General features: G+C 41.1%; 1 protein-coding gene across 1 annotated transcript in view; it reads left to right on the top strand.

The window, feature by feature from the left end:
• The window catches only part of snd1 (staphylococcal nuclease and tudor domain containing 1), a 177,855-nt gene that overhangs the window by 34,047 nt on the left and 115,833 nt on the right, over positions 1–27,975 (top strand). The window contains exons 12-16 of the mRNA XM_062444103.1: positions 6,546–6,646; positions 8,175–8,285; positions 9,925–9,997; positions 13,749–13,890; positions 24,959–25,068. Of these exons, the coding sequence (XP_062300087.1) occupies positions 6,546–6,646; positions 8,175–8,285; positions 9,925–9,997; positions 13,749–13,890; positions 24,959–25,068 (537 nt within the window). The remainder of the gene's footprint in view (positions 1–6,545; positions 6,647–8,174; positions 8,286–9,924; positions 9,998–13,748; positions 13,891–24,958; positions 25,069–27,975) is intronic.

Here is a 27,975-nt window from a genome sequence, read left to right as displayed (position 1 = left end):
CGCTGGAAAAATTGTAATCTTTCTTGCAAACATCGACATGGAATTGCCATTATTTATGTACAATCATGCTGGCAAAATGACTTTCCTTGTCAAAAGTTATCTCATCAATTCTATGCTGTTTTGCAACTGACTTCCAAGTATCAGATTTTTGGAGCTTAGACTCCACAAATCAATTCTTAGCCTGCTTTTTAAATTCTCAGCCCGTGTCTCTGTTGGGCACGATAAACACAAAAACATGCACCCACTCAAAGCCTAAAGTTCCTTTTGGCATTCAGTACAGGAGTGCATTTCATATCCCTGTCCCAGTCTCTCTTCACAGTCATTTTAATCATCCTCATTAATGTTTTTTTAATGACAGAAAATGCAGCCGTAAGCTGGCTTTTGACAAGTGAAGCGAGAATAATGATTCAGCTGTTTATTTGTGGTATTTGTATATTGGGGATAATGAATGTGTAAGTGGGGTAGGGATAGGGAGATTAAAGCATTGTCAAGGTGTAAAAGACTATGCAAAATATACTGGTAGTTTGGCTATATAAGTGTATGGCTCTGGTATGTAACTTCACATCTCACCTAATGAGTGTTGGGCTTGTTTATAGAATTGCATGTCCACAATAAAATAACAATGGCTTTTATGTTTATATGTGCATACGTGCACATAGATGAAATCATAATACATTTATATGGATATTCACTCATGCCCTCAACAATGATATTCAACCCAGAGATTGGGAAGGCTAGCGGAATTAAATAATTCAATACATGACTGTCATGCTTGAACCATGAGATGCAACATGTCTACTTTACATGCCTTGACATGTTTTAGGTTTAATGGTCAACAACAACAACAACAACACAGACACACACACAATACCCAGGCGCCACTAATATCAATCTAACGCCATGTTTGATTTCACAGTATTTCTTGATTAGACTCTAGGGTGTTTCAAAAGTCAACATAGCTAAGATGTTCCTGTGCCTTTCTGTGCCACAGGCAAATTGCTGTTTTGTAGGGTTTATTGGAAAGGAAAGTATGCATGATTGTGTACGTGTCAAAAAGACTCTGGTCTCTTAAGTGTGATAAGAGTCTGCATGATCTTTTCAAAAGGAGTGCATCACCAGGTTTGCATCTGCATTAGAATGTGTCCTTGACAATCCAATCACACGGGGACAACTCTTGACGCAGGAGATCATTCAGGCAACAGCACAACAAACCCCCAAAGCACTGTGTTCCATACCTAAAGCTAATTATCACCTACTCTCTGTGGCTCCATGCATGTTATCCAGTTACTTTTTATCTTTACTTGGAACTTCTCTTAAGATCTGCATTGATGTGGCTTCACCCTGCCCTCCTCTGTCATTAGGCTGAATATATACAGTATGTAGAGCCTACGCCACTGTATTCCTCTATGTTTGATTAGTATTGAAGCTGGGTCTCCCAAGTGTGTGCTTATAGGCTCTTTGAAGTGAGTTAGGTTTAAGTGGAGAGCTCTTGCCCATTTGCCAGCAGAACAGCCCGCTCCCTCCATACTCTGCTGAATCAATAACAGAAGAGCTCTGGAACATTGCTTCCCTCCTGTTCTTTTATTGTTGCTAAGACACACGGCTAAAGCTCTGAATTATACCTTCTGTCACCATGTATCATCTTTTTTGAAATAATTGCAGAGTCTAAAAAAAATGAAAAGGAAAAAAAAGCTGCAGGTTTTTGAAGGGACAAGTATCACCCTTCAGCTGCCTTGGTAACAAGAAAGAATTAGTTTGGATGAAGTGATCACAGGCTCGCAATGGCTGAATGTTTATTTCCAAGCACAACACTTAACCCTCAAGGCTTTAATGTTAATCTATGCTACCTCTGCCTGCTTGAGTTGTTAAGTTGGATGCAGGTAGGTGCACAAGTGCACAGATGCATGTTGCACTCCAACAAAGAGAGGAGTTTAGTCGACCCACTTACTGTCATCCTGTCTCCGAACACTAAGCTCTGTGGAGACAGATTTGGAGCAGTAAGCATTAGTAGAAGATTCTAAGGCCACTGCTTTCCCTTAAATTCTGCTCTAGAGAGCTCTACTTTTATCTTTTTTTTTTTTCTTTCTTTCTTTTTCCCCCTCTGACACAAACTGAGACAAAGATTTTACCTCACCAGTGGGGTAATTGGGGCTTGACCTGCTGGATTTAAAATGAAATACTCTGTCTGGCCCTGGTCTTTCCTGAAAGAGGAGGAAAAAGAAGTGGGAGAACTGGATTTACCTTTAGAGGTGTGACTGAAGATTCATTGTCAGATTACAAGAGGTGTATCATTATATCATGTAGCTCAAACTGGACTTGACCAAACCTAATTGTCCCGTTCAGTCACAAGGTTGACTTAACTGATTGACCTACAGGTATTCCCCTTGACGGTATTTCTTTTCATGTGTCAGAGACTGCCTCACAGTGCAATACATTGCATGAATTGGAAAACAAGCAGATTTTCCCCTGACTAAACCTTCTAGGACGTGACTAAGCATTAACTATGAGTCTCAGTGTGCTGAGCTAAAGCTCAAAGCCCTAATGCCACCGCTCCGCTTTAGGAGAATAAAGCTACATTAAATGCTTTTTTCTATTAAACCCCCTTTTCCTCATCTCTATAAGGAGAGCATGGTGCTTTTGATCTTTTATAAAGCATATCTAATATCCATATTCAACAGACTGCCTTTTTTCCCTTTTTTTGGTGGTGGGGAGGGGAAATGAATTGGAGCAAAAATTAATTGGAGCAATACCTGGTCTAGACTTTGAAAGTGGACTTTACAGCTACAGGTGCTGTTGAAATATTATCCTACTTCCACAAACATCTTTGATTAATATTACTGACAGAACTCTCCTCTGAATTAAGTTTTCACATTTTACCCCAGCCATTACAGAACTATATGAGACATAAGAAGGTAAAGTAATTATTGCTGGGTGTTATTAAAGTGATAGCTTTGATGTATGCTTTTAACTTTGATATCAGGTTGCATTTAAAGAACTTCATTGACATTGACACCTTATGTCAAAAAATCTGAACCATCCCTTTACCGTAAGCTAAATTTGCATTGAAGCAGTTTCTTTCTCTCCTTTCTCCCTGTCACTCCACGTCTGTCTGTCTCACTCACATATATATCCCCACCCCTATTGAAATGGCAACGCTTGCATGGTGACATAATCCCAAAAAGCTCGATTTGGCTAACTTTATAAGTAGTGCTTCTTGTGCGCCTGGGTCTCAGCCTCAGCAGAAAAAAAGTCCAATGGAAATGTTGCATTAAGCCACTTATCAGGGTTGAGCACATTTGGATTATCCTGCGTGCTGAAAGTGGCTCCTGTTATGCAGCTGCTTGTGTAGTACTGTTAGCGCCAGAGTTCTCCCCTCTTATTGGTGTGCATGTGAGTGCACATGCACTGAGAACGCCATGTATGGGACCCGGTATTTCAAAGTGGTGTGCGTTTGTTAGAGTGAGACTTCATTTAAGGGTAAAGCTTGAGGTGTGTGCATTCAAGTAGATGCAGAACCCGTAGACCAAAGCATCACCAGATCACATGGTTCAAAGTCCAGATGGGTGCTCCCTCTTCATCCTTCATCCATTCATCTCTTCCCTCTCTTGTTTTCACTGTCCTGTCCTGAGGTTTTTCCCCTTCAGCACAGCTCATTTTATTAAATGATAGCTAGCTGCGATTACAGCCCACTAAAACACAGCAGCAACTTAAGCCCTTCTCTTACACAGATGCTGTCTTTCTCCTCTTACTGCACTCTCACCTTGCTTGGCCTCTTGTACTCATTTTTAAAACCATCACTCCTCCTTCTCTCCAGTATTTATTTGCCACCTCAGTGCTTAAAGATGTCCAGAGATCATTTTTGTTCAAACCAAATTTTTTGACTGCGATTGGCTTATATTCATAGTGCAGTGCAGTACAATGCTGCTGTAACACCTTCATCTCTAATACCCTTTTTCATTGGTGCATCAGATGCATTTACACTGACTACCCTAGCAGAGATAAATGTGCTCTTTGATTACAAATCGGTCTGTGCAAATATATGGATATTTGTGGTGAAAGGTGCTCATTGCAGTCTGAGCAAAACTAAAACCTCCTTAGCTTTGTTAACAAAGGCAGACTTTTATCATGTTCGTGCCTGGAAAATCACTCACTGCAGTGCCCATGCTGTGCAGTGATTACTGTTTCTTGCGAAATGGCATGGCACAGAGATATGGTAACTTTAAAGTACTTCAGCATAAGGTCTTGTTATTTAGACTTGTCTTAAATGAAACTCCTGTCAGCAACCAGCGGAAAACCAAATCTCTTCATCCTGCTTGTCGCCTCAGCAGAACAAAAACATTTGGTTTCACACTACTCCTGCTGTCCTTGTCCTTATCACTCCCCCACTTTCTAATCCATCCACTGCCTCTCCCCCTCCGTCTCACTCTCCTCTGGGGGGTTCTTATAGAAGGCTTTGGCTTATCAGGAGATCGGTTAGATGGCCCGTGGAGAATGGGCCTTGAATTCCTTTAATCTAACATCGCCTGGTCAAAGTTTATAATCTGTCATCACATCGCTTAATGGGGAACTAGCCTACTGGTGTTCTGGTTTCACAGCTTATAGCATCAAAAATTACATTTTGTTCTTGTCTTTCAGACTCCTTTTGCCTCAACACTTGTCTTTTTTTCTGTTACATTTCTTCATCTCATTTGCTGTTTCATCTCATTTTATTCTCTTTAGCTAACTTGCATCCTTTCTATTTTCCATTGCTTTGTTTGCCCCCCCCCCCCAATTCTACAATTACCCATGCTTGGCCATGCACAGCCATTAAACACAAATGTAACCAAGAACAATGCAAAATGATGTTTCTCTTCATTTAAATTGCTTCACATTTTAATAAGGCTGAATAGACATGAAACTCTGACATGTTTGTGCTGCGAGGAAATGAGAGGCTGCATGAGGAAGTGAGGTTAAATGAATTTCTCACATGACAATAAGAAGGGTTATTTGCATGGTTACAACACAGATGAAATTGGGGCTGTTGAAAAAAGCAGGAATGTTGCACAATGCTCTGCTGTTGGGAGGATCACAAATCAATTCTGTTGCTGATAATATGAGGGTTAATCAGGATGTTGGGACTATTACTATACATTATGTTGTAAATGGGTAAAAATTGATTCACATAAAAATAGCGATTCTTCTATACATATGATATAGTTTATTTTCAAAGATGAAGAAGGTTTGGGCTTTGAATTTAGAATTTATTCAGCTAGAACACTGTAATAAACTTCTAAATTAATAAACAGTTTAAAATAAGAAAATAAATAAAAATCTGCGTCCTGAAACTAATACCCGCTTTTCTATTTATTTGAATCAAGAATCAATATAGAACCTGAGAATCAGGACACCAAGAATCTGAATCTGATTGAATCATGAGTTTTCCAAACATCCCCACCTCTATTATCTTCTAAGAGTATGTTGATATTTTAACTGATTATCTTACACAAAATTCATCAATTGGAATTGGCGTTCAGAATAGCTGTTTCAAACATTTTCTTTTGTATTTTATCAGTACTGGCAACAAAGACCTCCAAAATCTATAATCCATCTCCTGCTATCTTTTTTTTTTTTTTGGTCTGCCCTAAAAATGCATCAAGTACTAACAGCTAAACCGTACACTACAACACATCAATTCTGCTCAGACAGAAGCTCTTCTCCTCCCCTGCTCACATCACCATGTCTTCATCCTGTCCATGTAATGACAAGTCGATGTCATTCCGTGTCCTGGTTGGCATCTCTTTCATGTCTCTGTAATGGGCTTCTCTGTATCGTCTCAGTTTGACTTGTGTCTACTCTGTGATGCAGAGCCAGATTCCCACTTTATTTATTTTTTTTATTTTTTTATGACTCCAATCGCACTTGTCTGACACGGTTGACACGTAGCTCTTAAACTGCCGATTGTGTCTACTAGTCTGGCTGCATCCGCGCTGAAGCACTGTCGTCTTGTGTCTGGCCCACAAAGTAGGCTTTCCTCTTCGTTACATGCCTGTGGATATGCACGCACACACAGCTGAGTGACAAAATTGTATCTTCAGGGTGGGTGGATTGGAGTCTGTCTCCAGGGAGCTGTGTTGAGAACACAGTGTAGTGTCATTTGGGTTCTATCACTGTTCCTGTGTGTGTGTGTGTGTGTGTGTGTGTGTGTGTGTGTTTGTATATATGTGTGGGTATTGTCCCAATCACCCACAGTGTGTTAATACTCATCCTCTGGGGAGATCTACAGTGCTGCCTGATGTGATTCACACTGACTGGGGGTGACCTTGAGAACTAGGACACACACACACACACACACACACACACACACACACACACACACACACACACACACACACACACACACACACACACACACACACACACACACACACACACACACACACAGATATACACACAAGTCAAAACACCCCCAACTCTAATTATTACTGTAACTGGTGTTGCCTTTAGTTTGTCTCAGTACTCTTGGTGTATTTTTTTTGACCTCTTCCTCTACGTACGTGCCCTTTCAGGTCAACGTGACCGTGGACTACATCAGAGCAGCTACTGGTCCAGGAGAAAGCACTCCTGCCTTCTCAGAACGCACCTGTGCTACAGTCACAATTGGTGGCATGTAAGTAAAGGGCCACATGTAACACACTTTTATCTTTTCTGTTCTACTCAGATTTATTCTATTATTCTTGATGCAATTTAACAATCAAGACAAGGTTTCTGCAGAATGAAACTTGCCTTTTTTTCTATATCTGTAACAAAAATGTAACAAATAATCAGCCCTTACTGTCATTTTTCTGTCTTAGAGATTTGTCTTCTAAAACATTTTTATTACGGATGGTCTCTAAGCACAAAACTTTAGAAATTAAGTTCATCTAAAGGAAGACAACACAGAGTACAATCATTTCTAAATGCTTAGAACTTGTAATCGTCATGGATCACAAAGCAACCTGAAAGTGCTTCTTTGCATTTAATTTTTCACGAGAAGGGTCGCCTCAGTGCAAGCAATTTATTTTCTATCTTCTAACACTGTTTTTGAAGATTATCTGTTTGAAACATGTATTTTATACCAGATATAAATGTTATTGAACTGCTCAGAGGTTAAAATTTAATCAAAACCAGATAGAGGAGCTTTAATGGCACATGACTTGAAATGAACCTTCAAACATCCGATTTTGCCCAAAAAGCAGTTGAAAGCACATTCTGTTCTTCCCTCTTCTGTATCAGTCTGTGCTTTACGCCTTGATTCATAAGAATAGAGCCCAGTCACATGCACACATGGCAACATGGATCCACCTTCATCATCAAACCAACAGTTTTACATCTGATTCACACACATACACAGAGGTCAGGACCCGACCTACGACCAGCCAATTACAACTTGGCATTAGCCGACTAGACCGGCCTTTCTGTCCCATGGGTAACAGTTTGCATGTCCACCCATGAGTGCAGGGGTCAGGGGGCAAGGCAGTCAGTGGAGTGGAGGTTTCATATGAACTTGTCTTATGGTTTATTCCCTGCTTGTGGAAACCAACACAGTAGCACAGAAATTAGCTCTGCTTGAGGGTATGAAGGAGCCTGTTTATAATCATAAAATCATGTTATACTTATGGAGCTGACTGGTATGTAACATAAATATTGCAATTGTTTTTAGTTTAAATAATACAAAATATTTTTATCTAAGTAAAATGTTATTATGCTCAGCTTTTGATGTAACTGTAAAAAGTCAATTTATATTTGTATCTTATTGAAAGCTGCATTGTTACATGCCTGCAACATGGGGACAGACAAATGCACCATATGACACAAGCACATTTCTAAAGAATAACAGAACATGACTGCTCTTCCCGTCCCTTCATTTCTTTCTCCCACACGTAAACTGGAACACTGATGTCCAAAGGCTAGCCACTAAGTGCTGCATTAAGTCCAACAATGCTCTCCTCTTTCTGGCCTTCATCCTCTCCTCTGTACATAAGTAGCACAGCGAAGAAGTGGTTTGTCAAGTGTGCAATGTCAACATTTAAGTGACCTTTGTTCCCTAGCAAAGCCACCTTTGGGATTTGTTATGTGCATTTTAAATTCAGCATGAAGCCAAAGGCTTTTGAGTGTTACTATTTTTATTAAGCTAATCTTTCTCTTTCTTTCTGCAGTAACATAGCCGAAGCTCTGGTCAGTAAAGGCCTCGCTACGGTCATCAGATACAGACAGGACGACGACCAGCGCTCCTCCCACTACGACGAGCTGCTTGCTGCAGAGGCACGGTGAGGAACATGCACTTCTTTACGCAAATTGCTTTCACATTTCCATCATCCTTTTACATAAACCTACACAGAGACACACGTAGCACAAGTGGTCTCTGAAAAAGCATGTTGAAGCACATGCACATTTTTCTGTGCTTCCAATGACACCACATGCACGTGCACTACACTACCATAGTCTTTGTCACACAAACCCTTTTACACACACACACACACATTCCCGCTCTGCCTTCCACGAGTTGTGCATGACCTTGACGAATTTCGCTCTCGGGATGTTGGAAAAAAATCGAAAATGACCTTGAGGCTTTTTTTTTTTCCCCTTTCTAAATTGCTTTTGCATTTGCTGTTAAATCCAATGTGGCACAGGTGAAACAACTCACTTGTTATTTTCAGAATTTATTTTTTGCTTTGCCACCATTGTAAGTCACAGACTATCACAGCTGTTGCTGCATTTTCTCCAGGGAATATTTTATCACTCTCACATATTCACTCATACATGTAGTGTCCCTCTTTTTTCACATACATGCCTGGACACACATACACCCACCCAAACACTGGACGCTAAATCAGAGGCTCTCTTTACACAGACCCCATGAATATAATTATATGGAGGTGCAGTGGAGAGATTTAGTACGAGCTTTATTACTCTGCCATAGATTAAGATCTGCTGGCTATAGGTAGAGCAGATGCAGCCACAGTCTCTTTTTATAGGACTAACTCTTTCTCTCCTTTTCTCTCTCATGCGGTGTCACTGCCCATCCGCCCTCTTTTTCTGCTCTCTCCCTCCTCCTGCTTTCTTTCTGCTTTTGCACATTTTGTCCTTATTTCTCCACCTTAGCTGTTTTCAATTTTGTCCTTCTTTGGCCTTGCTCTTCTGTTTTATCCTCTTCTCCCATTTCTCTCTCTCCCCCTTCTCTCTTTCTTGCACTCTTTCTCTCTCACTCTGTCCCTGGTGGGGTCTTATTAGAGTTGATGAGAGGTTTCTGTCTAGAGCCTTGGTTTTATTTTTAGTTCTCACTGCACAAGGCCAATGGCCCGCAGCCTTCAAGGAACCTCCTCCTGGCTATTAGATGCATATACATACATGCTTGCACAAATGGACATGCTTTCTCTTGGAGGCAATGGTCTGCATCCCAGTGACCCAGAGGTGACGAGATTCCTCCACAGTCTTAACCACAGTGGTCATCTTCATCTCATTGGGCCCTTGAGGCTTTCTAAAGCGGCGATCACTAGCACCAGCTATCATCGTTAAACCCCCTAGCAGGCTCAAAAGAAGCAACTCTTGTCTCTCCATTTCTCCTCATCCATTCTTACAATAATTTCTCTTCCATTAAAATTTTCTCTACCTCCATTTCCATTTTCCTTCACAAGCCTATAAATTATCTAGGTGGGGGAAAAAAAAATCTCCCTCTAGCGCTTCTAGTTGAGCCATAATGGCAGTTCAGGGAAGAGAAACTGGTATGAATTTACATCCTACTTCAAAAGCCACAATGGCTCTCTTTGTATCTACAGTGATTACTCAATGAGCGCCCATTTCTCCAGGTCTGTTAAGCCTCCAGCCCTATGCTTTCTAGATGCATTACGATGGTGCTTGAGCTATGTTGGTAACTTGCGTGCGTTTTGTGGTTTGATTTGACTGCAGGGCTATCAAGAACGGAAAAGGGCTGCACAGCAAGAAGGAGGTTCCAATCCACAGAGTGGCTGATATCTCTGGGGTAAGTATTTCTTTGTGAATGTATACACAGCTTATCTTACACGAACTAATGAAAGCATGTAATAGGATAAGCATCTGTCAATATGTACTGATATAATTTTTTTTTTTTAAACTGTGGACTCATTTACACACAACTCTCCTGATACCCAGAGACGCATCAGGACCTCAATGCCCAAAAGCCTATTACACACAATGATTCTCAAAAGACAATCTGTAAATCCTCCATTTACCACTCCACCCCCTGATCTTCACAGCAGGTTTCCTCATCTTAAAATAATCAGCACTATTAAAGGACCATTTTGCCGATTTTCAACCTTATCTCTCTAACACCTGCAGTTGTTGCCGATATTCTCTGTGTCTCTGGGGGGGGGGGGGAGACTAGAGACTATTTTAACCTTGATTTCTAGTCTCCACCTCTAGGTAGCTGGGGGTGTGCTCTAGATTGCTGCTCAAAAACAAAACCTCCCTGTTCTTTGCTTCTATTACAAACTAAATACATTTCCAACAGCGATATGACTGCAGAGGATACATTTTACAATGTTTTGGCTGACTTAGATATCAGCTGTATTTATTCGAGCCAGAGTGGGTTGGGGGTTGGGCGTCAGAAGCTTGCATACAATAGATTCAGGGACATGTAGGCATCACGAGAAGGAAAACTCAGCTGCCTCGGTCAATATAGCAGGCACTGAGGAATTTATTGCTTTAATTGACTACATTTACCATCAAATTTGATTGACCATCCACAAAAAAAGTGGCGAAATTTCCCTTTTAATAAAACCATCAGCAGTGCTTGGTTCTGGCTTGTTTATGTGTGCTCAGGGGCTTGATAGAGAGACATCATTTGGCTAATGAAGCCTGATTGAGAGTGCTCACCAAATGAACATTAGCACAGGGAACCCATAAAGACTGAAAGTTACAAGTGCAAGTACATGGCATCAACACGTTGATTGTAAGCATTTGTTTGATCCCTGTGGTCTGTTCTCTGTTCACTCCATGTCCACTCCTTCATTAAATCTGCAATTATGTGACAGTCAGACATGTTGATATGTTTTTCGTTGTTTTTGTTTTTCATGTTTGAGTTACATTTTCAAAAGGTCCTATTTATTCCTCGAGGGGCATTTATAATTTCCTCATCCCTGATTGCATCCCTGCAGACTATCTGTGTTCAGTTTAGGTTATTTTTTTTAGGTTATTTGTCTGCGAAAACATGATACAACTTCCTGTGCCTTGCTTGCCACTCAGCTGAAATGACGGAAGTTAGCGCCACCTGGGCCAGGCTCACTTGAAGCAGACTCCTTTTAAGGTGGATGAGCTGTTCTTATTTTAGTGGCAATCACAGACGCTCCTCTGAGCTTCCTGACCCCACCCTGCCAGGCCTAACATTTCTGGGATTGTCTAGCTTTATGTATTTTTGTGCTAGTTGACTAGCCATCGTTTTTATAAGCCATTAGATCGTCTGCTATGAACGACTCAAAATTGAACTTTAGAAACATTAGCACCTCATTGTCTCTCACACATGAGCTCTCTTGTAGTACTTGTATGCTCTAGAGAGACATTTGCTTAAATTAATCAGGCTCTTTTCCTCTGTGTTGGACTTTTAAAAAGTCAGAGTGGTCCACCGGATTTTGTCATTATGTACCAGCTCTTTAAGTTGCAGTTTAATGTATCATCACCTTGCATTTTTACGTAGGCATGCAGAAGCGCTGTTAAAGCTTCTTAACATAAGTATTACTTTAGAGTCTGGCTAATAAGGCTGACATTGTTCTGCATAATTGCTTTCAGATGTTACGCTGTTCCACATGCTCATCATCATAACCTCTCTGTGTCTTATTGTGTCAGCAGGACACATTAAATCACCGGTCCCTATAAAAATAATTATGACAGGGAATTGTTGTGCTGACTGTGCAGTGCCGTACTATTTCATCAGGGATTTTAGTGCACTTTATAAACCACCCCCCCCCACACACACACACCTAAATTACCTTCCTAAACTGACCACAGTCTATGTACAGCAATGACTTGGGAGTTGCTGGATAATTAATTTACTTGAATATCTGCACAATAAAGCAATATAAGCCACACCCGACATCCTACAGGGGATTTCACAAGTCTTGCTGATTAAACATCTGTCCCAGTAACCCAGCAAACACTGTGTTAGTCTTTACATATTAACATGATTGTGCCTTGTCATGTGTTTGTGTGTGACATGCACATCAGCACTGTGAAGCCCTTCTGAAGTCGCCCTTATTAGCCTCACCCTGGCAGGGGTTTAGGTCAGTGCCAACATACGCAGCTGCAACTCCTCCCTTCTCTTAACATTTCTGTCAGTTCGCAACAGGACACGCACAGGATTTGCAGCACAGTCCAGGACCGTTGCCAGTTTGTGCCGGTAGGTGTGTGTGTATGCACATGCACCAGTTGTTTGGCTAGGTTAGTGTAATGAGCATTCTAATAAAAGGACCAAAATAGCAACATTGCCCTCCCCCCCTCCTTTCTACACATCCTTCCCTTCCCTCTTTTCTTTTCTCCCTCTCTATTACACACCCACTCACTGCCGTACACGTGCACAGGTACACACACACACACACACACACACACACACACACACACACACATGAAAACACACATTCCTATACGTCAGCATCCTTTAGCTTGGTGGTAAAGGTTTGCTGAAAGGGATTATGTACATTGAGTGGGAAGCAGTCACAAATAGAGCAGAGATAGGTTTATAAACGTATAGTGTAGGAGATGAACAAAGGTGGTGGGAGGAGAGTGGATAAAGCACTTGACTCACCTCATACCTCTAAAGGTTGCATAATGAGGTCCTCTCCATCTCTCATGTCTCTTCCTTTTTTCTGAACCAAGTTAGACTGCAAAGCCCACACACTGCAGGTGCTGTAAATGTGTTTGTGTGAACGAGAGAATGTTTGTTTCTGCCGTCTCCCACTCAAGGGACTATTTTAGACGTCAGTGGGTGGAGTTCAGAAGGTGCATCTTATGGCTGAGGCCCTTTACTCACAACGTCATGTGTTTGATTCCCACTGGTGACGTGTGTTGAGTGGTGTCCATTTTTTGGGTTACTGCACTATGTGTTGTGTTTACCAAAAAGAGGAAAGAAATATCAAATCATCAACTTGTCCATGTTATTTTTGGTGCCTGAACTCTCACATTCTCTTACAGTAGAAAATGGAACTTCGTCCTTCCCTCTGAGCCTTTTGCTCCTACTCCCATGGCCAACCTGCCACAGACACAGTACACTGGTCCGTGACTCACTAGTCTGTTTTGCCTACATGATCATGCCTGGAGTAGGCATATATTAAATTATTTTTTATCGTTTATGAATCTTCCCCTGCCACTGCATCACCAGTCCTGCTTGAATACACATGATTTAGCTCTGTTTGTAATTTTGGCCCTGGCACACCAGCTAGTGACTCACCCTTGCAGACAGAGATGGAGGCAGCAATAGAGAGAATTATTTTTGATTGTGTGAGGTTCCAGACGTGTCACTGTGAGGTGGAGTGGACTTCATTAGAGCAAGCCAAGATTGTCTGGAAAAAGCCTCAATATCATCAATCAGTTTGACTCTGTCACACATTTTGTGAGGCCAATAACTATAAAAAATACTATATATAGATGACATGTCTTCCTATAATAAATTGTATAATTTGTGAAACATATAAAAAAGGAGTTTGCATCAACTCATGCAGAGTTTTCAGTTTCATCTAACCATATTTCTGTCTTTTGTCTAACAGGAAACACAGAAAGCCAAGCAGTTCTTGCCCTTCCTGCAGAGGGCCGGTCGGTCAGAAGCTGTGGTAGAATATGTCTTCAGCGGCTCCCGCCTCAAGCTGTACATGCCCAAAGAAACCTGCCTCATCACATTCCTCCTTGCCGGTGGGTAGAGCGTTTTCTTTCCTTATGCAAAGGTCATGATCTTCAGTGTCCTCTAACTCAGTCACTCCTGTGTCTGATTTGTTTGATCCTGCCATTTTAGAAACAGAGAGGGCATGTGTTTGTATGTGTATTGGATCGAGCACATATTGTATGTGCCATGTTGTGACTCCTGCCAGCTCAGAGGCCAGAGTCTATCCCTGACCCCAACCTCTCAGCAGCCAACCCAAGAGGGCAAGGGGAGGTAGCTGGGTGTGTGCACCAGCTGCAGCCCAACCCCTTTCACATCACTAGGTTGGCATGAGGCATATTTCCCCTCTTACCTCACCTTCTTCCCTCTGGCTTTTTGCCAAACTTTAAACTATCCGCCTACCTCCATGTAAATGGAGATTCAAACTTCAGTGGATGGGTGGGTTTTTTGTCAGATTTCTAACCTGTTTATATTCCTCTATACCTCAAAAGATTTGCATTCAATGGAAAGCTGTTCTTTTGATCTATAACAACCCTCAGAGCAGCCGTCCTTCCTGAATTACTTAGCCTCTCCTATCTGTCAGGCAGTATGGGAGGGCACAGATGGCAAGTAATTAATTGAATAGAAATGTGCCCATTCCTTCAGTCTTTTTTATACCCTGTGTCAGCATGGGGAAAACAACAGTGTGAAGTTTAGGGTAAGATGCAGATGGGATGAAATACTGAAACTGCTATCAACTAGTCTGTATTTCAGCTCCTCGACTGTCTTGACAGTTTGCCTTGATAATAAAAACACTGAGACTGTATCTTTGGCAGCCAACAATGATTTGCACATCCTCCTAGATCATGAGAATGGTGCGAATGCTTATCCTTTCCACAACTGATGATGCTCTCTGTTATTGTAGCAATAAAAATTCATTTCTATCCATCTCAATTTTATTTAGAGGTTTGCCAGCTTTAGAGTTCCCCTCCATTTCCAGTAGGACAAACACCATATATTTCTGACAAACGTCCAGATTCAGTTTAATTATGCATGGTTGCATCGTCGATGCGTTAATTAATCTTGCAATTTGCTTCTGATTGTCTTTGCTATCCACTGATGCTTTTCGTAATTACATTTTTTTTTTTTTGTTCACTGCCTGCACTGAGATGTATTGACATGACCCTTGCCAATAAGCAATCTGCACATAGGCACATATTAGCTTCTTTCTTTTTTTTATAGCTCTGGTGTGCTATTTGATATTATACTTTTAATAGGACTGATTAGCGTAAACACACGCAACCACGTTACTCTATGTTCAAGAAGATGTCAAACGTGTGTGAGATGATGTTTACATAGTCAGCCTAGTTTTGGGATGATTTTTATTAAATCAAAGGTTATTAGCAAATTGTAAGAAGCACATTAGAGCTGATAGCCCCTAAGCGGATTTGATTAAGGTCGTCCCCAGAAGAAAAGATTCATCTGCTGGAAATGAGACGACACATATTGTCTATAATATACATATTAGACTGGATTAGCTCTGATTAATACAAACGATCCCCTTTCCAATTTTGTTTATTTTTAACTTCTATTCCAATTAGACTCCTCTGCATCACTTAGGCGTTCTCTTGTGTGTGCCTCTGTGTGTGTGTGCCTCTGTGTGTGTTTGGTTGGTTATCTCATGGCCATCTTTTCCCCTTTCATCCAGTTTTTGTCTTTCATAGATAGGATGTTAAGAGATAAACAATCATGTCTGGTGGGTCACTGCCTCAGTGTTTCTGCGCATGTATGTTGTCTGTGTGGTTTTTCTTTGTGTGATAACTGATGTTAAACCACCAACCATACATGAAATGAAGTCCTCAGGCACAAACAGCCTCTTCTTATCTCCCTACCTCCAAAAAAACTCACTATCTCCCTTCACTTTCTCTACCCTGTCAAAGTTATCTTTCCATGCTTTATTCACCCATCTGCACCATGGGGCTGTGTTTGAAATGACATGCAGGAAGAATTGGCTTCACCTAACTTCTTGTGTTTATCTGTGTATGAAGCAGCACAAGTGCTTCGGACCTTTTTTCTCTTCAAATCATTGCATCAGTGACAGATAATGAGGCGTGTTGAGAGCCGATCTTAGTTATGGATATTTAAAGTGTGCATAGTATTTAGTAGTAGGTATAATTGTCAATATAACAGTATTAACCATGTGCAGTTCTTTATGAAACACTGCAGTTATATTTACATGTTGAATATATGTGTTATAGTTAAATTGAAAGAGTTTTGGAAAGTGTACATTAACACATTGAAAATACCTACAATGCGTCAGAGTTGCTATAAACATTGATAGTCCATTATGTCTTATAACCATTCATCTTGTATTAAAGGTTAAAAGATATTTTCCATACACAAGGCCTCGCTCTTGCTCAGTGATTGTTGTTCTGAAGTTGTTCTGAGTAAATATTGACTACATCCACGCAGGAACAACGGATGCTGCCATTAAAGCAAGTCTTGCATTAGTCATCTGTTTCATTAGCTGTGTTTTACTTCAAACTGGATTCATCATGGCCACATTTTTATTCTTTAACAATGTAATGGGAGGCCATTTAAGAACAAACAGTAGAGCTACAAGTGAAACAATCCTGCGGCACTGAGTGATGCAACACCAACAAGACAAAATTATAATATCAAAAACACAGTTAAGGCATCTTTGAATGTGAATTACCAGCCTGCTTAGCCAACAGCGTTTTTTTTTTTTTTCACTCCTTGTTTTAGCCATACTTTAGCCAGAGCTTGTTTTTCCAGCGAGGTACCTCAAAGCTTCAGTATCTTCCTAGTGCGCAATCTCCCTCCCTTTTACAGAGTTTTCCTTGATGGACAAAGACAGTACTTTAAGAAAAACGGGGGTGTGAGGAAACAAAGGGTAGCGAGAGAAGCCCTCACTTCAAAGAGGGCCGGAGGTGTGCTTCAGGAGTTGAAGGGAAGTTCCCTTTCCCCTCCTCCCACATCACCTTTCCTTTCTTCTCCTCTTACTTGCTGGGCTGTGCGGTGTCACTTCCGTATGCAAGTTTGATAAAGGGTAAAGAGTTTCTGAAAGGAGCAAGGATGATGATAGAAATATGATGAAAGGAGGAGGAGGTGGTGAAGTAAGAGCTGTGGAGGCAGAAAGGACAGGGAAGGGATGAAGAGAAGGGGCAAAAAAAGTACAATTGATGTGAAGTACGTGGGTTTAAAGGCCTGTTGAAGCGAAGCGAGACCAAGCAGTGAAAAGGCTGTAAAAGTTTACTGGCTTCAATAGCTTTCACTGTGTTGCAGATGGAGGCCACAGCAGGTGAAGTGTACTTTGAAAGTTACTCAGAAAGGTATGTTGAGCAGCAGTCTGTCAAAAAGATGAAACACCCATCACTCGGACACAAAGATTTACAGTGTCAGCAAGAGGCATTAGCCATCACACAGTGTGTAGCTTAGTGCCATTTGTCTGATTTTTGATATCCGAGTGAGCGTACGGCTGCGTGTGTGTGTGTGTACACCTGTGTGCTGGTACACTCCCGCTGTGTGTATGTGTGTGCAGTGTGAGTGCAGGAGATGGAAAGATGTTGGAGAAGTGGAGCGGAAAATTTGGAGACTTGTTCCCTCAAAATATGTCCGTGTGCAAAAAAGTTTTTTTTGCATAGTATGAAACCAGTCAGACGATTCTGCAAATAAAATATGTTATTGGGCTCCTTCATGACCTTTACATATTGGTGTCCTTGTGTATGACTGCAGCACTACATCTCACATTCATAAGAAACTTGGGGCCAACACTTTTTGAGGCCTTGAGGTACATTTTAATGTCTGCAACATAATTTAGTTGCGGGTAAGGAGGAAAAAGTTAATAGCACTTTATTGGTGTTAAATTTGCTACATTTATAACCTAGAATCTCCAACCTAAACATAGGTTATGAAATTCATCAGCCTACAGACAAATCAATCATCCAACGTAGCCTATGTATGTTACTGCTGGAAGGGAAGAAGTTCTCAGAAATCTCGCTCACGTCTCTCCTACAACTAATATTCATCTTGAATAAATAAAATAAACAGATGCAGTTGCCTGTGCCCAAGAAATGATTAAATGTGGATGTTTTCCATTATACTGCTTGTAGCTGTCTACTTAAGGTGGCATCAGATGTGTGCTGCAGTGCATTGGGTCTGCAAGAAAGCTTTATATACATCACATTATTTGAGTTGACTTATCCAACCAGCTATGTAAAGGAAATAAAATACTAATATACTGTAGGTGTCTGGCTGCTTTGAGCTTTGTTTAAATTAATAGGACCATGACAAATGCACCACGTTCTTCATAAATATATAGACTTTGTGCTTTATTCTTACCAATAAAATGTTACAAATAGTGTTCCCAGGCGGTGATGTGTTCTGTAAGGGAAAGGATGCTGCATTGCCTAAGCCTCATCTGGAGTAATGAGGCCTTGCATGAGAGATGATGGTGAGATGATGGGATAGATCAGGAGGATAAAAGAAAGAGATAGTCAAACTATCCTAGGATTCCCTTTTTTTAGCAGCGTGTGCTGTTTGTCTGTCTCCCATTCACTGCCTGCTACAGCTCCAGTCACCTTCCTCTTACCTCGGTTTTGGCCGCCTGCATCTTGCACCCACTGCAGAACTTTTAGCTTGGACTGATCGTTTTTGAGAGAAAGAGGAAGTGCAAGATATTCATGAATAGGGGTGATGGAGGAAATCAGTATGGTGATTAGAGCAGAACAAAACACAAAATGTGCACAATTGGCTGAACACATCTCCCCTGCTTTTAGGTCTTTGTTTATTATCCTGTCGTGGTGGCTAATTATGTCTTGTCAACAGCATGTCACAAAGTAAGAATTAGTAACTGGGTGACATTAAAAAGATAGACACTAATGGCATTCATACTGAGCTGATTGTATCCTGCAAGCATCAATTTATACCTGCAGACATGCCACAAGCGAGAGCACGATGTGTCTTTCAGGTTAGGAGCACAAAGTCAAAGGCTAATCAATATGCACATTATTAGCATGATGCTGTATGTTTATATAAATTGCAGAGATGTCACTGCTGCACATCGTCTCCACATCTCTTTCCAGAACCATCTCTACAGCATGGAGCTCATTATCCTGGCTTGGTTAGTAGAGGAGGAGAGGTCGACTTGGTCCTGTTCTCACTATATGTTTGTCCAGCTGAAAACACATTCAATTAAAAAGTCTAAAAATATTAAAAAAATAAACTAGTTTCTAGCAATGAATGCACATGAATTCATCCAATTAAATTTGGCCTGTGAGAAGAATTGCAGTTTAAAATAAGGATCAGTCCTCGCTTAAGATACGTGCTATATGTGCAACTTGTATATATGCATGGTATTGCTGTAAAAGCATTGTTTCTAGTGCGTCTTAATGGTTGCAATCATGATGTAACTCTTAAAATGACTCCTTATGAGAGTGAAAGGAATCATTTGACATTTCAGGGATAAACACATTTGCTTTCTTGCCAGGAGGTAGATGAGAAGATTGAAATGACTTCCATATATGTCTGTGTGAGGCTGTTAGCTTATTTTAGCTTAGCATAATGACTGGAAGCAGGGCAGAGGGTAGATATTGTGGTCTAATCCCAAGGTTCCCCCTAAGGCCTCAGTCCTGAACCCTCACAGACTAAATTGACGTTCCTGATGAGTGCTTGAGTGCGAGAGGCAGCGAGGGCTCAAAACAGTACAAATAGGAATGGGACAGCGCTTATGCAACATATCAGGTTACCTTGACGACACCAAAACATGTTATTGGGCTCATTTTGCCTTTTACGAATTATTGTGGGTTCAGGATTTTTCATTTTACAGGTTTGTTGTTTGCTCCCTGGTTTTAATCAAAATAGTAATGTTGTTGAATCAGATCTGATGAAAGCGTATTTGTTGTACTTATCATACCATCAAAGGACAAACAGCTACACACAGCGCTGGCTATGAATCACCACTGAGCTGTGTTAATACTTACATGTTTACTGTTTGTTTTTGTTTTCTCTCCACTCTTCCGGGCTTCCCCTGGTAACCCTGAATTTTAACGTCACAACGCTGTGTACTGTGGGTTGTTCCCTCAGGTAATGTCTGCAGAAATGCAGACTTCCAAAAAGTGTCCTTAAAGGGCTCAAAATGTCTGTGAAAGAGCCCTTTATGCCCTGTAAGAGAGCCTATGAGTCTGTGAGTGTGGACATTAGGATTTGGGCCTAAGACAAAACAGGCAGTAGCTGCTTTGGGACGAGGGGCGATGTATAGAATGATAAGAAGAGAACCAAGGTATGAGGAAAAAAAGTATCTTGTCTGTGTTTCTGTCACAGGGTGAAAGGATGAAATTTACTCCAGGCTACCTTGTGTTTGCTCATTTTGTATATAATTATATAACTAAACATGTATAGTAGCATTTTCGTATTTGATTTGGAGAGTGTCAAAGACATACAGGAATTGGTGAAGAGGACAAGTTTATGGGATAGGCTGAGGAACTACTGCATATGTGAGCAGGAAAGATGTTTATGTGTTTGAGCTCAGGGGAAAGGCAGTATTTCATCAGGCATGAGGCTCACCAGAGATCGCAGATTAAAATGTTACTTCTCTCCACTGGACCTCCCCACCTGTCACTGAGCCTGAGCTCTACAGAGGAGCAATGGTGGAACAGGGCGAGTGTGATACAAACCCACTACAATATTAAACGAAACGGTTGATAGCGGGGTGTGTCCTCTTTGGAAGCGTATTTCGGAATTTAGAAAACAACGTGCGTAGATGGATTCTCTCATTTGTTCATTCAGTTGTGCGTTCGTTTGTTCCAACAGTCAGTCATTGCTAATTGTTCTCAGTTGTGTCTCTTAGCTCATGCACCCGCCTTTCAAAATGTGAAACGTTAAACCAGCATCGTACCAGACCACGTATGATGATTGATGTCGCGTATGGTGGATTGACATGTGCACACATGCGCTTCAGGCCAGTATGAGGAACAGCATGTGCAAAATGCTGTAGGGTCTCGTGTGTGTGGGGGGGTGTGATGTCAAAAGTGATTAGTGTATGTCTTGTTGGTCTGTGAGATCAGTTAAGATGGATATCCTGTAGTTTGACCCAGATGTTTATCTTGGTGTCAGGCGTGAGTTATGCATCACGGTGCAGGTTAAAATTGGCTGTGCTAAGTGACTCGCTGGCTTACTTTAAATGCTGCAGGGTGGGTACTACAGTTTGTGTGTGAGATGAAAGATACTGAGTGCAGTTAGGTCAATGGAGGTAAAATGCCCTTGTGCATCTGAATGGAGATAAGAACCTATATCTTAACATATTACATTTCACCTGTTATACTCATAATCCTATTTATTTTTTCTGTTAAGTTTTTTTGGGGATATTTTTGGCTTCTTTGAGAGCTTCGGCGAAGTTGGTTGTTGCTGCAGATTTGGGCCCATAAAGCCCTTTTGGCCATTGTACTATATGTGCTATACAATTAAACTTGACTTCTTTGTGAATTACATTCCTGAGTAGTCTTTCCTGTCGATTATGCTCAAGAAACCCAACTCTAGCCCACAGCTCCGAACAACCCAAGCAGAAACTCAAATATCTCCCTCTCTGCAATTACTTTATCCACCAATTTTTGCTAACAGTGTGCACTGTGTCCCCCCTCCCGCTGCCTTGCCTTTCTATCATTTTTCCCTTTTATTCTGCTTCCATCATCTCTCCTCCTCTCTTTATTCTGGCACTGTTGTAGCGACAGTGTCCCACGTGGAAGCCTTGTCCTGGTCCACTTCTATAAATACTTTTAGATGATCTTGGCCATCAGTGTCTCCTCCTCCTTTTCTTCCTCTCTGCTCTTCAGGAAGCATTATTTATTGATGTATTTTATTGAATGTTTGACTACAGATGATGAAGTATAATGATATTCAACTATAGACTGATATGCAAACTATAGTAGTCCTTTATTAGATCAGTTTAATGAGTACCTTTAGGATTTTTAAACACAACAAACTGTTTCTAATTCTGTTTCAATGTAGTACTGATAATTAACATCAACAGCTCAGGCAAACAGCACATTATCGGAGCTCGAGTGAAAAGATGCAAACAGAAACTTGCAAGTGTGTGTAATTAGTTATAATCTTCACTGCTGTACACTGAAGACCTTTATATTTTAAAGAAAGTTGACTCGACAGTTTCTCACAACTCTTTGCTGACTGTCCTGTGGCCTCATTTTGCCTTTCCTGGGTCATTTTCCCCTTGCTGCTGGTGCAAATAAGCTGATGTATCCTGGTCCTGTTCTCATAAATGGGACAGACATGGGCCAAGGTTTCTGGAGGGAACAGAAAGTACTGCCCAAAAAAAAAGCTAGAATAGCTATTTGCTTCCTTGTAAAACAATTAAATGAAACTAGTGCTTGCCTTTAAGGTCAACCCTGACAAGGTTTGACATGCTCTCTAGCAAAGTAAGAAAGGACAAAACATGAAAGAAAAATGTTTGAATATTGCGGTATCAATCAATGAAATGTATTTGTCACATGCAGTCATTCAGGCACAATCACAGTGAAATGCAATTCTGTCAGTTCCTTTAAATTGCAATAAAAATAGACAGATAATAAGTAATGATTAGTAATCATTAAAATGATTTTTTAATTTATTTTATTTTTTAAATATAATCAAATATCCAATCATTCAGCATCTTAGTGGCCTGAGGGTAAAAGCTCTTCCTGAGCCTCTCAGTGCTGGTCTGGTGTATCCGGTACCTTTTCCCGACTGCAGCAGGGAGAAAAGGCCATTATCCGGGTGGTTGGGATGCTTAATGATTCTCCTTGCCTTATTCCCGTAGTGGCTGGTGTAAATATCCTTTAGGCAGGGTAGAGCAATGCCTATTGTATGTTCAGCTGAATGAACAACTCTCTGCAGGGCTTTGTGGTCCTGCTACGTCCCGTTTCCATACCAGGCAGTGATGTTTCCCGTCAGGACACTCTTGATAATGCAGTAGTAGAAATTCCTCAGTATGTGAGCGGATACTTGGAATTGCCTCGAGCTTCCGAGGATACACAAAGTCAGTATACAGCCCCAAGTCAGGAACCCAGTGATGTGGCCACCAATGTACTCGAAGCGGTCTACTCTCTCCACCGAGGATCTGTTGATTAATTATTAAGAAGGCTGTAGTTTCTTCACTGCTTCATCTTGCTGATGTTCAGGAGTAGGCTGTTGTCCTGATGCCCGTTCAGGTCTTCTAATTCCTTCAGGTAGGCCTTTTCATTGTTACCTGTAATCAGGCCCACCCCAGCTGTGTCATCAGCAAACTTGACAATGGTGTTTGTCAAAAGTGGCTACACAGTTGGGAGTACAGCAGGGGGGGCTCAAAACACAGCCCTGGGATGCGCTAGTGTTAAGGATGAGGGTAGAAGAGGTGTGTCCAACTATTATCACCACCTGAGGTTTGCCTGTCAGGAAAATAAGGATCCACATGCACAGTGAGGTGTTAAAACCCAGGTCCTTGAGCTTTTTGAAAAACCTGGATTGAGGGGGGGCTTAAAGGCTCCGCTCAGTATGTAATGTATCTAATCAAAGAAATACACCAATTCATACTTTCTTTGAAATTGCATGTAGATGTATTCCAATAACTTTTTTTCCATCATTATGTTTCATTAGAGCTTGAGCTCAGGAGCATTTCTCTAAGCATAAAGTCTGAAATATTCTTTATATGGATGTATCACCTTATATATATATCTCAGGAAACCCAGGGGAACATGGGCGAACATGCAAAACTTGAAAAGACAAGAAGTGAGATCCAAAGACAGGATTATGAAGTGGCCATGTCAACCACTGAGTCACCAGGATGCCTTAACACATCTAGTTTTTACGTCTTTTTCATGTATTTGTGAGTCCATCCTGAGGCAATATATGCACATATCCGCAAAGCCAGTGAAGCACATCAAAAGTTAAACACTGAGTCAAAGAGGAAAGAAAGACTGTAGGAGTGAGCTGTTGCTTTATTAGTACAATGCTGGAGGGTTTAACCCTCAACTGAAACTATCATTAGGTTACTCTGCATAAATCAATACACCACCAACCTGCTTGCTAGTATGAATTGGTAGTGGTAGTGGACTTCCTTGCTAATTAATTTGAGAATTTGAAGTGAATGGGAACCCAAGAGATGAATGTATACTGTAACTCCTGTTCTGGTGTTTCATATTTAACATTTGCTGGCTTACTTTTCTCTCAGCTGGTGATTGTTCATTGTAGCACACAGTGCGTGAGTATGTAGTATATCAAGTCAAGGTTGTAAGAAACGGGTGTAAGAAACCAAGATTGAGTTTCAACTGAAGTAAGCTATGCTCATCCAATAGTCCGTGCATGCAAAATTCATAGTGTGTATGAAGAGTTTGAGCAGAATTTAAAATGACTTTAAAAGATCAACACACATTCTCTCACGACCTTGCAGCCTAGTCAGGCTCACCTTCAAACACAGACATTTTCTGTTATGCATACACGCCTCCTTTTTTTCCCTTTTTTTTAAAACACAGAATATTTTTTAACAGGGAGAACATGTTGAAATTTTACAGTCTGACAGTACCTTTATACCTCTTCATTCATCTTTCCCCACACCTCTACCCTGAAGCTTATCTTCTCTTACCCGAAGTCTGCAAGAAAGCCTCTGAAAATCTACTAAAGTTGATGTTAAAGGGTCCCAAAGACACAAATACCACTAAAACTGGTATTTAGTGAAAACAGGTTATACCGCAGCACTTTGGGTACTTAGGATTGACCCCTTGATGACCAATTATCCACTTAGTGCTGATGGTAGTGTTGTTGGCTAATCCGCATCGTGCCACAGACACCTTTTTGAAATAGTGTGACTAAGAGATTTTGACCTTGACTTGTTATAAGAGGGATGAAAAAGATGTCTGATATGGCATTAGTTGTTGGGAGCATCAAAGGTCCAAAAAATTGTGGATATAAGTCTATTTTTTGTGCAGAGTATTTCTGCAGTTTTGTTAGCAAGTAGATGCCGTAATGTGTTCTGGTCTTTTCTGATTTATTAAGCCAAATAATGATGAAACTATCTCACCATTCTTTTGATTTTTCTTCTATGCTAACTCCTGCAATTGTGTTGTCTTTGGCTAGGTATTGAATGTCCACGCAGTTCCAGGAATATGCCAGGGGGGATGCAGGTGGCTGAGCCCTTCAGTGAAGAGGCCATGATGTTCACCAAAGAGCTGGTGATGCAAAGAGAGGTAAGCAATAGTAGTTTCATCATTTCCAATATTTTCAACGCATCTACAATTCTACATTTTTACTTTCACACTCACAGTCCAAGTTGATTCTGCTTTGTGCAGAAGATAATTTTGGTTCAGAGATGTGGGAAGGAATTTCTGTTACGCCTGTTGCAGACTCTACTTTCCAACTGGCATTCGGCTCTTGTTTGATGCATTTGCCACATTTCAAAGATCTAAGCCCATTCAGTTGAGCAACATTAGGGCCGCGGGCCTTATTCACTTTTCTATCTGGAATTTGTTTATTTAATGAAAAAAACAAATAGCCAAGATCCAAAATTGGACAGCTCTTCAAAAAAAACCCAACTACCTCAATAATGAAATATTCAATTCATATATTTTATCTGGACATATTTAAAGATTTGGCCACTGATTTTAATAAGCCGATTAAATTGTTTACTCCCTGATGAGCCTTACTACAGCATCCACGGCACTGTACTAACTGTAACACTGTATGTACTTGTACCTCGGAAATCTCAACAAAAAGCTAGACTAAAGTGGCCACAATAAGGTAGGCTACACCCAAAACGCACACACCATCCTCCCCATGTACTCCCAGTTTATGGAAAGCTCACCTGATAATGGATCAGTGCTCCTGGGCTTTAGAGAACTCCATCCACTGTGTGCCTGTTCATTCACATGCTAATAGGTTTTTATAGGAAGCAGTGAATGGACCAAAGCCATGATGGAACTAGCTATAATCCTGCCACCACTTATCCAGGCCACACACTGCCTCTCTCTTGCTCTCTTTTACTCCCCCTCTCCATTCCTATCTCCGTTTTAAAGGGCTTTTCTTTGCGTAGGGTGGCTGATTCCACTGTCCTCTGGTGTTTAATTGTCATGGAAATGATGAAATGATGTAGCCTTGGCCAATGTTAGAGGTAGACTAGTATAAGAGCGCAAGTGTGTGCATAGCGAGCCAGTGATACAAGTTGGATCAAGAGAGCCTTGATGCAAGCAACATGGGATTTTGATTGACAGGGATACAAACCCTCTACAATGAGTCAGTGAGGTGCTGTAGCAGGTACATGTTGGTATGAATTTTTATTATTTTTACAGACGCACATATACATACACAAATGCATAATTAATCATTTTTAGAAGGATGGCACAAATGCTCCGCTATGCTCTCGTTAGTCGTTCTTGTACATGCACAGATTAAATTAAGCATGTGTTATCATGCCTATAACCTTTTCCATCCATACACACTCTGACGCACACGCTCTTTCACACATTCTCTCCCTTGCCAGTCATTGGTGGTGTCAGCAAGTTTTTCACAGGTAGGTGGTAGCGAGCAGGCAGGACTGAAATATAATGAGTCCTGAGCCCAGCATGGGGGCCGGCTGGCTAGCTGTACTGACCTGCTGTTATGGGCTAATATGAACACATACACACATTTAAAATGGGCCACATTCGAGTAGATAACAACTTAGTTAAGCAATCAACACATACAGTAGGAGCTGCCACCACTCCATCCCCCATGAAAAAAAGGCAAAATTATTACCCAGAAGAAAGTTTCAAGTTGAAAGTTGGTTGGTGTCATTCTTCTGGTTCACTAGCTTTGCTAAGATGTTCACTGAATATATTGGAACATGGCATGGAGAAAAGAAAGTGACATCTCTGTAACACATACACACACTTCTTGCTGGAAAAAACTCAAATCATTGTGTAATGTTATACAGTGCCAGACACCGAAACAGGATACAGTTGCATGAGGAAAAGCTAGAGAGAAGAGGTGAGAGGAAGTGCAGGAGCACTAACGAGAGTCGAGTCGGTAGCAGCAGAATTAAATATATAATGTAGGACGGAGAGGAAGAACTGGTCTCTGCCATTGATCCATCTTCCCCTCCACATCTCCTATTCCTGCAGATCAAAGCGACGGCAACCGAAACAGGTTATTAAGGTGTGTCACACTCAGACATGAATATGGATCATTTGATTTCATTATCATAAGATTCTCCTGTTGATTCATCTCTGAATAGCATTTGATTGCGGGAGCTTTTTGAGATGTTTAGAAGATGGCCTAACGTGAAAAAACATTTTGATTTGGGCTTTAGTGGCGTATTTATTTGCATTCATCAAATATTTTTCTCACTTTCTCAGCTTGACTGCCATCGAGTTCTCTAGGGTTTTGTTGATCTGATGACACGTTGACTCAATGGTCCGTATTCTGTTCTTTGTCAGACTTCGTTATTAACTGCTCTGTAATTAGCTGTGTTTTTCCTCTTTCTTGTCTCCTTTGAAATGGAGTTTGAGTGCAGGCATGAGTACACTTTCCTCTTGGTTTAGCGCCGCTGTTTTCGTCTTTTCTCTAATAGCCTTTTCTTTCTTTCTCCACTTTCCTTTTTTTCCCCTCATTTGTCCCTCACTCTCACCTCCCTCATTTTCTCTGTTGTCCAGCCTTAAGTCCAACTGACATTTGCTCTTAGCTCTCTGCCTCCCTCCCTGCCTGCCATTTCTCTCTATGCCCTGCTTTCTCCATTTCTTTCCCTAAACTGCAACACAGCCATGTCTTAATTTCTCCTTATGCAGACACGCATAATTAATGCGCCATGCAGTGAGGGGGAAAAGCCCTGGTTTCTGTCTCCTCTGTTTATAACCCCTCCACCAGCACCAGCACCCTGGTCCCCTCTGCGTCTCCTGTGATCCTCTGTTGCTTTTTAAAGATTCCTTTTTACTTTCAGATTCCCTCGTTTCAAAAATCACTTTTGTGTTTATCAGCTCTGTCTTCCTTTATCCCTTTTCCCTTTTTCTCTCTCTCTCTCTCTCTCTCTCTCTTCCTGTCTGTTTGCCTCTCTCTCTGTGTAGTGTTAATCTCTGACAGACACTGCTCCGGTTCCCAGTGTGGAGCTGAAACAGCAGCACAGA

The sequence above is a fragment of the Scomber scombrus genome, chromosome 22, assembly GCF_963691925.1.
Source record: "Scomber scombrus chromosome 22, fScoSco1.1, whole genome shotgun sequence".
Taxonomy (NCBI): Eukaryota; Metazoa; Chordata; class Actinopteri; order Scombriformes; family Scombridae; genus Scomber; species Scomber scombrus.
The sequence above is the reverse complement of the archived record's forward strand: the minus strand, read 5'-3'. Positions and strand labels throughout refer to the sequence as shown.